Genomic DNA, 14,514 nt, shown 5'->3' with positions numbered 1-14,514 from the left:
TTGCCCCAGGACGCGCAGAGAGAGAGAGGCGGACACGATGCGGACTCGCAGACTTTAAGCAAACAAGTGTGGGGCGCTCCCGCCTGCCAGGTCAGGTGTCCGCGTGGGTCACCAGCGGGGCCAGGTAGTCCGAGTGTCGGATCCCGAAGCTCCAGCCGCGGGGCTTTCGGTGCTGCGGGCCCAGAGACACCACTGACCTTGCGGGGCCGGCGTCCTCTCCGCGCCGGGACCCCTGGACCCCCGGGGACCCTGATCCCATCACTCCGACCTCAGGCCCTCCCCACTCCCCTGACTCTGACCCTTGACCCTGGACTCCAGGCCACCTGATCCACGTTGTAGGCCGCGGGCCCTGGCTTCTGAGTGTTGTCTTGGGGGAGCGAAGTCCGCGCCAGCATGGTGAACTGGGGGGCCCGGGACTTGTAGACCCCCGGGCTCACGACGTGGTAGGCGCATGGGCCTGGGGTCTGCGGGAGGGCAGAGGGTGCTGACTACCGCCTCCGCTGCCGCGGACCAGGGACCCTGCGTCCGCCCCGGCCCCTCCCCCACCTTGCTGAGGTCCTCGAAGAAACTGCCCGCCGCTCTGCGGCCGTAGATGGAGTAAGTTGGGGCGGAGACTTTGCCGATGACGCGCGGACCCAGGAGCGAGGGCACAGTATAGGCCCCGGGACCTGGGGAGGAGGCAGGGCTCGGGGGTAGTGGGTCTCCGTGGACAGACGCAGGGTGGTCCCAGCTCCCGGAGGGCGGTCCCCGGTTTGGAGTGGGAAGGCCCACAGTGCTGGGATGGGCCTTTCCGGCCTCACCTGGGCTCTGCTGCTCCGCCTGGACACCCCAGTTTCGGGGAGCAATGGTGTGCCGAGGCGCACTGGGGTACGTCGCGTTCCCCGCTCGCTCCGGGAAGTACCTGCCTGCGGGGCGGTTCAAGGGTGTGGGGGTCTGGAACTGGGTGGGGGCCTGGTGGGTACCCGAGATGGGGTCCTGGGACTAGGGGGGAATCTGAGCCACGATTTGTCAAAGCCCCGTGGGGTTCGGGGTTTGGGATTTGAGACCCGGATATGGAGGTTCCGACTATGCGGTGTTAGGGTATCTGAGTGGGACTCGGGGTTCAGGTGGGGGGTTCCCAGGTGGGCCTCCCTGGAGGCAGTTCGGCGTTGGGTGGCCAGGGTCCCGGGGGTCCTGACCAGGTCCCGGAGTGAGGAAGGGCGCTGAGCGGCGCGGGCGGCCGTAGATGGAGTAGGCGGGGGCGCCGTCGGGGCCGCGCACGGTCATGCGGGCGGGCACCAGGTGGCCGGGCCCGGGGCCGCACGTCGTCTGCTGCGTGGGGAGGCGCGCGCCGAAGGTGAAGGCGGGGGCGCGGGGCCGCGACGGGTCATGCAGGACGTAGCCTGGGAGCATCCGAGTCAGCGTATGGCCGGGCCCAGCCCCCACCCCCGTCTGGTACACGGACCCTCCCCCGGCACAGACCCCCTCTCCCCTCTAGCAGGCTCGGTTCAGCCCCGAGCGCAGACCTCCCTGGTCTCTTCCCCTTCCCTCCCCCAGGCACCGTCCCACCCCTCAATCCCGGGGCCCGCCCCTGCTACCGGTGTTGGGCGGCAGCTTGTATTTGGGCCCGGGGCCTCCGTAGTGCGCTGCGATGGGGCCGCGGGGCCGGTGTGGCCGCCAAAGGCCCACCCAGGCGTCCGAGCCCATAGCGCGGGTGGGGGGCGCTTACGGCTCGCAGCACCTGCGGACAGAAGGCGGTGGCCGCGGCCCCTCCACCCCAAATTCTTGGGGAGCGCACTTTCCCACTACCCTGGGATTAGCGCGCGGCGGGGCGGGGCCTGGTCCGTATCCCTGGCGCCAGCAAAACAAACGCGAGTTTCCTGCCCGGCTGTGTGTGGCGTGGGGCCGGCAGCGGGTCCAGGACCATCACCCGGACTCCAGGCAGGTTAGGTAGGGACATGAGCTCGCGGGGGCCAAGTTTAGACCCAGACTTGGTGAAGGGAATCACCTGGGGGCGGGGTGGGGGCAGGACATTTTCGTGGTGTTGGGAAATGGTGCCCCGGGGAGGGCCTGGTGTGGGGGACCCGGTGCCCCAGGGGAGGCCCCGAGGTGCACTGACCTGTTGTGGTGACTCCTGTTATGGGAAAACAAAGCGACGTGGCTGGACACCCCCGCTCCGCCCCGCCCACCTCCCAGACCCCATTGTGGCCCTTTCCCGCTTCCTGGCAACCGCACTGACTGCCTACCCGCCCCAACCTGGCTCCGCCTCCCCCCTCGCCCCCACGCAGTGCGGCCGCTGGGCCTCTCCGTGGATTCTGTGGCACGGGTGGGACAGTAGGCTGAGCCCCCCAGAACGCTGGCCTCACTCTTACCCAAGCTTCAGTATACCCATTCTAGAACTAGGCAAATCTGCAGACAAAAGCAAGGATGGGAATAAAGGAATTGAATAATGCAAAGCACACACTCCATTTAATTATGTGTAGAGAGAGAATTTCTTGTCTATTTAAGCCCATGAAATATTCGCAAAAAACAATCATGTATTGGGCCACAAAATAATCATACAAATTGAAAAACAGATATGACACATGATTTGATTACAATCAAATACAACTCTAGGCAAACAAAACGTAAAAAAAAAAAAAAAAAAAGGAAGAGGGCTGGGCCCGGTGGCTTACGCCTGTAATCCCAGCATTTTGGGAGGCTGAGGCGGGCGGATCACGAGGTCAGGAGATCGAGACCATCCTGGCTAACAAGGTGACACCTCGTCTCTACTAAAAACACAAAAAATTAGCCGGGCGTGGTGGTGAGCGCCTGTAGTCCCAGCCACTCAGGAGGTTGAGGCAGGAGAATGGCGTTAACCAGGGAGGTGGAGCTTGCAGTGAGCCAGTATGGCACCACTGCAATCCAGCCTGGGTGACAGAGAGACACTGTCTCAGAAAAAAAAAAGGAAGTGGAGGAAGAAAACTCAGCCTGGGCTGAGGCCCAGTGAGGCCTCAGTGAGGCCCATTTCAACAAAAAAACTTTAAAAATTAGCTGAGTGAGATGATGTACACCTGTAGTCCCAGCTATGGGGTCGGTGGCTGAGGTGGGAGGATCTGTTGAGTCTGGGAGTTGGATCCTGCAGTGATGTGTGATCCCACCACTAGACTCCGGCCTGGGTGACAGAGTGAGACCTTGTCTCAAAAAAAAAAAAAAAAAAGAGAGAGAACAGGAAGCAGGACCAAACACATATTTTGAAATTAACAAACTTTTTTTTTTTTGAGACAGAGTCTCGCTCTGTCGCCCAGGCTGGAGTGCAGTGGCGGGATCTCGGCTCACTGCAAGCTCCGCCTCCCGGGTTCACGCCATTCTACTGCCTCAGCCTCCCGAGTAGCTGGGACTACAGGCGCCCGCCACCATGCCCGGCTAGTTTTTTTGTATTTTTTAGTAGAGATGGGGTTTCACTGTGTTAGCCAGGATGGTCTCGATCTCCTGACCTCGTGATCTGCCCATCTTGGCCTCCCAAAGTGCTGGGATTACAGGCTTGAGCCACCGCGCTCAGCCTGAAATTGACAAATCTTTTTTAAAAAAACGTGAATCAAAACTTGTCAGAAATAATCTGAAGTTACAAATTGTAGCAGGACAAGCCGCAGACAAAATTTCTCAGACACCTAGTTAAAGAAGGAAGGGGTTTATTGCAATTTTTATATTTCCTCCTTTTGATGAAGGTCTTTCTCTGAGGCCAGGTGCGGTGGCTCATGCCTGTAATCCCGGCACTTTGGGAGGCTGAGGTGGGCGGATCACCTGAGGTCAGGAGTTGGAGACCAGCCTGGCCAACATGGTGAAACCCCGTCTCTACTAAAAATACATAAATTAACTGGGCGTGGTGGCAACCATCTGTAATGCAGCTACTTGAGAAACTGAGGCAGGGGAATCACTTGAACCTGGGAAGCGGAGGTTGCAGTGAGCCAAGATTGTGCCGTTGCACTCCAGCCTGGGTGACCAAGAGAGACTCAGTCTCAAAAAAAAAAAAAAAAAAAATTTCTGAAGAGATCACTGATCAATTATCCTGTGTAGGTTTTGATTGTCCCTTCCTGTCCAGGTTGATTTGGTGCCATGTTGGGAGAATGGCCAGCAATTTTAAGTCAGTGTCAAAACCATTTGAGCCACATTTGAGCAGCTGGAAGGAAATTTGGAAGGAGTAGCTGTTGGGTTAAGTCGGCCTTTCGTTGTATCAGTCTCATAGGTGTTCGCTATCATATCAAAGTCCTGCACCCGCATTATTGGTTAGCAGTTGTACTTTTGCGGAGGTTGGACAGGTGCAGGTTTTTTTTGTTTTTTTTTTTTTTACTTTTTTTGAGATAGAGTCTCACTCTGTCGCCCAGGCTGGAGTGCAGTGGCACGATCTCGGCTCACTGCAAGCTCTACCTCCTGGGTTCACTCCATTCTCCTGCCTCAGCCTCCCGAGTAGCTGGGACTACAGGTGTCCGCCACCATGCCCGGCTAATTTTTGTGTGTGTGTATTTTTAGTAGAGATGAGGTTTCACTGTGTTAGCCAGGATGGTCTTGATCTCCTGACCCCGTGATCTGCCAGCCTCGGCCTCCCAAAGTGCTGGGATTACAGGAATGAGCCACCATGCCCGGCCAGGGGCAGGGTTTTCAAAGAATCATACAGAGTAAAGTAATATGATGAACTCAGTTTGCAGGATGATTTTATGTTTATGTTTATTTTATTTTATTCTATCTAGCTACCCATCTATCTATATTTTAATAGAGACACTCAGCTATTTTTATTGTTGTTGTAGAGATGAGATCTTACTTTGTTGCCCAGGCTGGTATCAAACTGACTTCAAACAATTCTCCTGCATTGGCCTCCCAAAGTTCAGGGATTACAGACGTGAGCCACTGTGGTTGTCCCTATATTTCTTAAATATAGTATAAAAATAGTATAAACTGTATGCTCTTAAATTACTTAAGTGCTTTTTTTCTTTGTGCCAATTAAATAGAGCTCTTTGTAAATTAAAATCACATAGAGATGTAAAGACATAAAAACATAGACAAAACAAAGATCTTGTGGCTTTTCACTTGAGAATTTTAGTTATAAAACAGTAGGCCAGGCACAGTGGCTCACACCTGTAATCCCAGCACTTTGGGAGGCCAAGGTAGGTGGATCACCTGAGTTCGGGAGTTCGAGACCAACCTGACCAACATGGAGCAACCCTGTCTCTGCTAAAAATACAAAAATTAGCCAGGTGTGGTGGTGCACGCCTGTAATCCCAGCTACTCAGGAGGCTGAAGCAGGAGAATTGCTTGAATCCGGGAGGCGAGGGTTGCAGTGAGCCGAGATCGCACCATTGCACTTCAGCCTGGGCAACAAGAGCAAAACTCTGTCTCAAAACAAAAACAAAAACAGTAAAACATAATAATATAAATTCATGGGTGTGTAAAAGGACAGTTGGATTTAAATTATATTTTTGATAAAACAGAACAAGTTAAGGTTACCTGTTTAGATGACTAAAGCTTTTCGATTTTCATTACCCTACCAGTAATCCTCTGAACAAGATGGGAAGACAAGACCGGGCGTGGTGGCTCGCGCCTGTAATCACAGCACTTTGGGAGGCCGAGGCAGGTAGATCACTTGTGGTCAGGAGTTGGAGACCAGCCTGGCCAACATGATGAAACCCCATCTCTACTAAAAATACAAAATTAACCGAGCGTAGTGGCAGGCACCTGTAATCCCAGCTACTCGGGAGGCTGAGGCAGGAGAATTGCTTGAACCCAGGAGGTGGAGGCTGCAGTGAGCCAAGATTGCACCACTGCACTCCAGCCTGGGGAACAGAATGAGAGTCCGTCACAAACAACAAACAACTCCTCAAATGAATATAAATATTTAATTCCAGTTAGATTTCCGATGTTAAAAATAGGAAAACACAAATTTAAAGTTCATATGCAAAAATGTGTTCAATTGTCAAAAAAATTCTAAAACAGGAAAAGAATAAAAGGTTCTTAGATATTAACTGTATGCGATGGTTAATTTGATGCACCAGCTTGGCTGGGCCTTGGGCGGGGGCAGCTCTTTGCATTCCTGGCCCTTCCTTGCTCCTGAAGCCCGGCCATGGCAGCATCTTTTTTTTTTTTTTTTTTTTTTTTTGAGACAGTGTCTCTCTCTGTCGCCCAGGCTGGAGCGCAGTGGCGAGATCTCAGCTCACTGCAAGCTCCGCCTCCCGGGTTGACGCCATTCTCCTGCCTCAGCCTCCCAAGTAGCTGGGACTACAGGCGCCCGCCACCTCGCCCGGCTAGTTTCTTGTATTTTTTTAGTAGAGACGGGGTTTCACCATGTTCGCCAGGATGGTCTCGATTTCCCGACCTCGTGATCCGCCCGTCTCGGCCTCCCAAAGTGCTGGGATGACAGGCGTGAGCCACCTTGCCCACCTCGGCCTCCCAAAGTGCTGGGATGACAGGCGTGAGCCACCTTGCCCACCTCGGCCTCCCAAAGTGCTGGGATGACAGGCGTGAGCCACTGCGCCCACCTCGGCCTCCCACAGTGCTGGGATTACAGGCGGGAGCCGCCGCGCCCGGCCCGCAGCATCTTTCTGCTTTTGCTGCTTCTGAATCCCTTTGCATCCTCTTTTCCTGACCTTGCTGTTAACGTCATCTTACTAGGCAATGATTCTCTGTTAATGTTTTTCCTGTTCACATTCCTAGTGTGGTTGTTCCCTTCTGATTGGAACTAACTCAGGATAGAGATTTTCCGAGGCGAAGATGAGAGAGGTGGGGTGAGTGTATCAGGCAAGAACCCACTTGGGTTTAAGGTAGAAATGGATTTATGATAGGGAATATTATAGAATCACTGGAAGCGTTGGTGGTATAATAGCTGAGAGGTGGCCTTTGGGACTACTGAGCTTAAGAGGAGACCTGGGTAGCTGTGATTCTGAGATCAGGAATCTGCCGGGGATCCTGAGGCCGCACCCCTGCTGCCCAGGCCTCCCTGAGCAACGGCTGAGTCTCCACAGCCCTGCCTGCCAGCAGCATCAGCGCAGGGCAGAGGCCTCCGAGGAGTCCTTTCTGCATTTCACATCTTACACAACTGCACTGACTCCAACAGCCTCGCCCAGAACTCTGGCTGCAAAGGAATCTGTAAAACACAGTATTGCTTCATTTGTATTTTAGGTTATAAAATACCGGAAAATAAACAAAAGGAGATGAGAATGGAAGCTGAACACGATGGACCACATTCACCGCAGTGGAAAATCAAGAGTCCTGATGTGAGCACTGCAGGCTTGAGATGTCGTCTTCCACCCAGGGAGGACGTTCATGGCAGACGCAGCGGAGAGGTCCAGGTCGGAGACGCTGACCTGCCAGGCGTGCGCAAGCCGTGGGAATGGATGGGGCTGCTTAGTGCAGGGGTCACCAACTCCAGCCACCACCTGTTTCTGTAAATACAATTTTATTGGGGCTGGGCATGGTGGCTCACGCCTGTAATCCCAACATTTTGGGAGGCAGAGGCAGACGGATCACAAGGTCAGGAGATCGAGACCATGCTGGCTAACACGGTGAAACCCCGTCTCTACTAAAAAAAAGTACAAAAAATTAGCCAGGCGAGGTGGTGGACACCTGTAGTCCCAGCTACTCGGCAGGCTGAGGCAGGAGAATGGCATAAACCTGGGAGGCGGAGCTTGCAGTGAGCCGAGATCATGCCACTGCACTCCAGCCTGGGCGACAGAGCGAGACTCTGTCTCAAATAAATAAATAAATAAATAAATAGATAAATAGATAAAATAAAAATAAAAAATAAAGTTGTATTGGAACGCAGCCACATCCTTTTGTTTACTATTTTTTAAAGTTAGTTTTGTGTTACAACGGCTGACTTGAGTAGTTGCAAGAGACTGTATGACCTGCAAAAGCAAAAATAGCCACAATCCAGCTCTTCGCACAAAAACTTTGCTGCCGACTGAGAGTGTGCACGTGGGTAAAGAGCTCCAGGGCCCTGCGGCACTCCGGGGGCTGAAGAGTGGCAGAAACCAGCACTCTGATACATGGATCATAAACAAGCCACAGCCTCCGATGCTCAGCGCTCAGGCGTCTCTCCGCCAACGTTCATGAGTTAGCTTGTGGGATGTTTGATGAGTGCAGCTTCTCAAGTGTCTGTCGTCCTCACCAGGACCTTAAGCTGGTGGCCTCGTATTTGACATCTGCGGTGACGTCCTGTCAGATTCCAGGAAGACTTAATTTTCCCAACTCTAATAGATTCCTGTGAAACCCCAGCATAATTACCTTACATGGGTTAAATTTTAAAATAGAGACCAGGCCTGAAGAATCCCTGAGCAGACAAAACCAGTTAGGCATTGTAACTGACCTCAACCTCGCCTAAATGGAAAACATAAGTGAAACTTAACTGGAGTCATTTCTGATAAATGGTTATGTTAAGCAGAAGTAAAACTCAACCCCAGCCAGTCCTAAGCAGCCAGTTAATTCTTGATTGTGTAACTAGGGACTTCCCAACTAGACAGACCAAATAAGGAAGTTGAATAACTGGAACCAACCAAGTGATTTCTTCAGTGTGCCTCCTCATTTTCTTAAACAGACAAATACTTATCTCTGACATTTTTGTCACTGGCCTGAGAAAAAAAGTGTTGATGGTGGGCTCACGCCTGTAATCCCAGCACTTTGGGAGGCCAAGGCGGGTGGATTACTAGGAGTTCAAGACCAGCCTGGCTAACATGGAGAAACCCTGTCTTTACTAAAAATACAAAAATTAGCTGGGTGTGGTGGTGGGCGCCTGTAATCCCAGCTACTCGGGAGGCTGAGGCAGGAGAATCTCTTGAACCCGGGAGGCGGACGTTGCAGTGAGCCGAGATCGAACCACTGCACCCCAGTCTGGGGGACAGAGCGAGACTCTGTCTCAAAAAGAAAAGAAAAGAAAAGAAAAAGAAAAACAAGTGTCTATATGAAGTATTTTCTCAGAAAAAAGAGGAACGAACCCAAATACTTTTCATGTGCATGCAGCTTGATTAATCTTTAATAAATAAGAATATTGGTGAGTTAGTAAAAATGGACTTTCTACCTAGCTTTGTTAATCAAATAAACTCATATTATCTCCATCACACAATTTGTCAACATGAAAAATAAACTGAGATGACGGTTTTATTTATTTATTTATTTATTTTGAGACAGAGTCTCTGTCACCCAGGCTGGAGTACAGTGGTGCAATCTCGGCTCACTGCAACCTCTGCCTCCCAGGTTCAAGCGATTCTCCTGCCTCAGCCTCCTGAGTAGCTGGGACTACAGGTGCGTGCCACCACGCTGAGCTAATTTTTGTATATATACGTGTTTTTTTGTTGTTTTTGTTTTGTTTTGTTTTTTTGAGATGGAGTCTCGCTCTGTTGCCCAGGCTGGAGTGCAGAGGCGTGATCTTGGCTCACTACAAGCTCCGCCTCCTGGGCTCAGCGATTCTCCTGCCTCAGCCTCTTGAGTAGGTGGGATTACCGGTGAGTACCACCACGCCCGGCTAATTTTTTTTGTATTTTTAGTGGAGACAGGTTTCCATTGTTGGCCAGGCTGGTCTCCAACACCTGACCTCAGGTGATCCACCCGCCTTGGCCTCCCAAAGTGCTGGGATTACAGGTGTGAGCCACTGCACCCAGCCTGTTCAAGTAAATTAAAATGGAGACCAGGCCTGAAGAATCCCTAAGCAGACAAAACAAGTTAGGCCTCGTGACTTCAACCTTGCTTAAATTGAAAACATAAGTGAAACTTAACTTGAGCCAGTTTTTTGTTTGTTTTTTTTCAGTAGAGACAAAGTCTTGCTATGTTGCCCAGACTGGTCTCAAACACTAGTCATCTGCCCTGCCTCAGCCGCACACCCAAAGTGCTGGGATTACAGGCATGAGTCATTTATTTTTTTTCTTTTTTGACATGGTTTTCCCTGTTGCCCAGGCTGGAGTGCAATGGCGCAATCTTGACTCACTGCAACCTCTGCCTCCCAGTTTCAAGCAATTCTCCCACCTCAGCCTCCCAAGTAGCTGGGATTACAGGCACTTGCCATTACGCCCAGCTAATTTTTGTATTTTTGTAAAGACGAGGTTTCACTGTGTTGACCAGGCTGTTCTTGAACTCCTGACCTCAGGTGATCTGCCCACCTCCGCCTCCCACCAAAGTGCTGGGATTATAGGCGTAAGCCACCATGGCTGGCTGAGTTGTTTCTGATAAATGCTTCCATTAGACAGAGATAAATTTTAACCCCACCCAGTCATAAGTAAACAACTATCATTATATCACGGATACTGACTTTCCAACACGATAAGCCAAAGAAAGCAACTCCATAACCGTAACCAATCAAATCATTTCTTTATTGTGCTTCTACATTTTCCCAATAAAAACTTGCATTTGATATCTTGTCTCTGGAATACTAAACCTCTTTCAGTCAGGTGTTCCCCAATTCATAAATTGTTTTTTACTCAAATAAACCCTTTAAAATTTTGTCGTGAGTCAGATGTTTCTTTAACGCGTGGTTGCAAAACATGCTGTTGGTAAGGAACATGGCTTAGATCCACATCCAGGGCCATATTGCTGGCTTGCCACAGGTTACATGGTAATGACTGGGCATCATTCATGGGAAACTGCACCACGTAAGCAAGCCTGGCTAGGCCCACAGTAGGCCCCGGGCACATTTTCAGGTGCGAAGCAGAGGAATAGCAACCGGTGAGGTGGAAGGAGAACCAAGAGACTGGGAGAATGGGAACTGAGCTGAGAGAGCTTCCGGAAGGTTGCGGTGGTCTACTGCGATTCATGTTGTTGAGAAACTGCATTAGGCTGATTTCATAAGTGCTGCTGAGGAAGACGCTGAGTTCCTGTGGTGAAAAGGGATGAGGACACCTAAGAAGACAGAAGTGCAACACCTAAAACAACTTTCCAAAATTGTCTAATGTCACACGTTAAAATAATATGAAACACGTTAAAATAATATGAAACACGTTAAAATAATAAAATAATATGAAAATTGTATTTTATCTGAACTACAGTGATTGTCTTCAGATTTTGAAATATAAAAGCCCTTAATTTATTTCATTTTTTAAGACAGAGTCTCGCTTGTCCGTCAGGCTGGAGTACTGTGGCGTGATCTTGGCTCACTGAAACCTCCACCTCCCGCGTTCAAGCGATTCTCCTGCCTCAGCCTTCTGAGTAGCTGGGATTACAGGTGTCTGGCACCACGCCCAGCTAATTTTTTTTTTTTTTCTTTTAGTAGAGAAGGGGTTTCACCATGTTGGCCAGGCTGGTCTTGAACTCCTGACCTCAGGTGATCTGCCTGCCTCGGCCTCCCAAAGTGCTGGGATTACAGGTGTGAGCCACTGCGCCCAGCCAAAAGCCTTTACTTTTTGCTTTATTTTTCTGCTTTTAACCATCCTCCTTTTTGGGGGTTGGGGTGACCTAGTTATTAATAGAAAAAAAAACCTTTGCTGGTGTCTTTTTTTCTTTTCTTTTCTTTTTTTTTTTTGAGGCAGAGTCTCGCTCTGTCACCCAGGCTGGAGTGCAGTGGTGTGATCTCAGCTCACTGCAACCTCTGCTTCCCGGGTTCAAGCGACTCTCCTGCCTCAGCCTCTGGAGTAGCTGGGACTACAGGCGCTCGCCACCTCGCGCGGCTCATCTTTGTATTTTTGGTAAAGACAGGGTTGCTCCGTGTTAGCCGGGCTGGTCTCGAACTGCTGACCTCAGGTGATGCGCCACTTCGAGGCGACCCGACACCTCGGCCCCGGTGTCGCACTTTTTTGCCCGTTTTGGATTCCAGCCTCCTCCTGCGGCCACAGCCGGAAATGCAGAGAAATTCGCGCTCCCCGGGCCTCCCAGTCTCCAGCTTTGCCCCGGGGCTGCGGGTTCACATTTCACCCGCGAATCGCTGTTAACCCTCCAGGCGCGGCCCCGGGGCGCTCGCGCGCTGCCGACGGAGCCATCCCTGACGCGTTCTCAGTTTATGGCAGAAAACGCCAGTCGGCTTTTGCGGAAACAAATTTTAATCCAGTTGTGAAGCCACCACTTGGAGTTCCAGGGCATTTGCACCCCGGGGACGCGCTACCTCCCGCCCCTTCCCGCCCCTTACTCAGTGGCTAATATTTGTTTATCAGCGGTGACATTGGTTGATGTATTTGTCAAAGAACAGATTTAGTTCTTCCTAGGTACCTTGTTTTTTTTTTTTTTTTTTTTGAAACGGAGTCTCACTCTGTCTCCCAGGCTGGAGTGTAGTGGTGAGGTATCAGTTCACTGCATCCTCTGCCTTCCGGGTTCAAGCAATTCTCCTGCCTCAGTCTCCCAAGTAGATGGGACTACAGGCGTGCACCACCATGCCTGGATAATTTTTTTTGTATTTTTAGTAGAGACAGGATTTCACCATATAGCCCAGGCTGGTCTTCAACTCCTGATCTCAGGTGTTCCGCCGGCCTCAGCCTCCCAAAGTGTTGGAATTACAGGCGTGAGCCACTGCGCCCGGCTGTTATTACCTGTCTTTTGGATAAAAGCCATTTTAACTAGGGTAAGATGATACCTCATTGTAGTTTTGATTTGCATTTCTCTGATGATCAATTATGTTAAAGCACCTTTTCATATACCTGTTTGACATCTTATGTCTTTTAACAATTCTTCTTATTATTATTATTATTGTCTTTTTTTTTTTTTTTTTTTGAGATAGTCTCACTTTATGACCCAGGCTGAAGTGCAGTGGCATGATTTCAGCTCACTGCAACCTCTACTTCTTGGGCTCAAGCAATCCTCCCACCTCAGCATCCCAAGTAGCTGAGACTACAAGTGTGCGTCACTGTGCCTGGCTAATTTTCATATTTTTTTGTAGAGATAGGGTTTCACCATGTTGGCCAGGCTGATCTTGAACTCCTGAGCTCAAGTGATCCGCCCACTTTGGCATCCCAAAGTGCGGGGATTACAGGTGTCAGCCACCGCGCCTTGGCCTGTATTGTTTTTTAGTTTTGGTTTCATTTATTTCTGCTCTGATCTTTATTATTTCTTTTCTTCTACAAATTTTGGGTTTGGTTTGCTCTTGCATTTCTAGTTCTGTAAGAGACATTGTTGGGTTGTTTATTTGAAGTTTTTTAAGTCTTTTTTTCCCAGACAGGGTCTCGTTCTGTTGCCTGGGTTAGAGTGCAGTGGCATGGTCCTGGCCCTCTGCAGCCTCGACCTCCCAGGCTCAAGAGATCCTCTCACTTCAGCCTCCTGAGTAGCTGGAACTGTAGGCATGCAGCACCACACCTGGCTAGTAAATTTTTTGTAGAGATGGGGTCTTGCTGTGTTGCCCAGGCTGGTCTTGAATGACTGGGCTCAAGCAATCCTCCTGCCTTGGCCTCCCAAGGTGTTGGGATTATAGGTGTGAGACACCATACCCAGCCTTTTCTGCTTTTTTCAGACATACGCTCCCGTTGCTATAAACTTTCCTTAGCACTGCTTTCTCTGCATCCCATAGGTTTTGGTATGTCTTTTTTTCTTTTTTTTTTTTTTTGGAGACAGAGTCTTGCTCTGTCACCCAGACTGGAGTGCAGTGGTGCGGTCTCAGCTCACTGCAAGCTCCGCCTCCCAGGTTCACGCCATTCTCCTGCCTCAGCCTCCCCATTAGCTGGGACCACAGGCACCCGCCACCACGCCCGGCTAATTTTTCGTATTTTTAGTAGAGATGGGGTTTCACCGTGTTAGCCAGGATGGTCTCGATCTCCTGACCTCGTGATCTGCCTGCCTCGGCCTCCCAAAGTGCTGGGATTACAGGCATGAGCTACCATGCCCAGCCTGGTATGTCATATTTCCATTTTCATTTGTTTCAAGAAAATTTTTAGTTCCCTACTTAATTTCTTCATTGACCCACTGGTCATTCAGGGGCATATTGTTTAATTTCCATGTGTTTGTGTAGTTTTTAAAATCCAAAATTCCGACCGGGCGCGGTGGCTCAAGCCTGTAATCCCAGCACTTTGGGAGGCCGAGACGGGCGGATCACGAGGTCAGGAGATCAAGACCATCCTGGCTAACACGGTGAAACCCCGTCTCTACTAAAAAATACAAAAATCTAGCCGGGCGAGGTGGCGGGCGCCTGTAGTCCCAGCTACTCGGGAGGCTGAGGCAGGAGAATGGCGTGAACCCGGGAGGCGGAGCTTGCAGTGAGCTGAGATCCGGCCACTGCACTCCAGCCTGGGCGACAGAGCGAAACTCCGCCTCAAAAAAAAAAAAAAAAATAAAAAAAATAAAAATAAAATAAAATCCAAAATTCCTCTGGCTACTAATTTCTAGTTCATTTTCTTGCTTTTTAATTTTGTTTTATTTATTTTTATTTATGTTTTTTTTTTTTTTTTTTTTTTTTTGAGACGGAGTCTCGCTCTGTCGCCCAGGCTGGAGTGCAGTGGCCAGATCTCAGCTCACTGCAAGCTCCGCCTCCCGGGTTTACGCCATTCTCCTGCCTCAGCCTCCCGAGTAGCTGGGACTACAGGCGCCCGCCACCTCGCCCGGCTAGTTTTTTGTATTTTTAGTAGAGACGGGGTTTCACCGTGTTAGCCAGGATGGTCTCGATCTCCT

The 14,514-nt window shown here is 50.5% G+C and overlaps 1 protein-coding gene across 1 annotated transcript; it reads right to left on the bottom strand.

The window, feature by feature from the left end:
- Positions 1-38: 38 nt before the first annotated feature.
- On the bottom strand, positions 39-2,197 carry CIMAP1B (ciliary microtubule associated protein 1B). Its single transcript, XM_073006531.1, has 7 exons — positions 2,099-2,197; positions 1,578-1,720; positions 1,179-1,382; positions 801-905; positions 547-668; positions 324-464; positions 39-172 (listed from the first exon to the last, which is right to left on the bottom strand). The coding sequence occupies exons 2-7, from the start codon at positions 1,684-1,686 to the stop codon at positions 92-94; spliced, it is 762 nt and encodes a 253-aa protein (XP_072862632.1). The 5' UTR covers positions 1,687-1,720; positions 2,099-2,197; the 3' UTR covers positions 39-91.
- Between the last annotated feature and the right edge of the window lie 12,317 nt (positions 2,198-14,514).

This window comes from Chlorocebus sabaeus, chromosome 19 (assembly GCF_047675955.1).
Source record: "Chlorocebus sabaeus isolate Y175 chromosome 19, mChlSab1.0.hap1, whole genome shotgun sequence".
Classification (NCBI taxonomy): domain Eukaryota; kingdom Metazoa; phylum Chordata; class Mammalia; order Primates; family Cercopithecidae; genus Chlorocebus; species Chlorocebus sabaeus.
The sequence above is the reverse complement of the archived record's forward strand: the minus strand, read 5'-3'. Positions and strand labels throughout refer to the sequence as shown.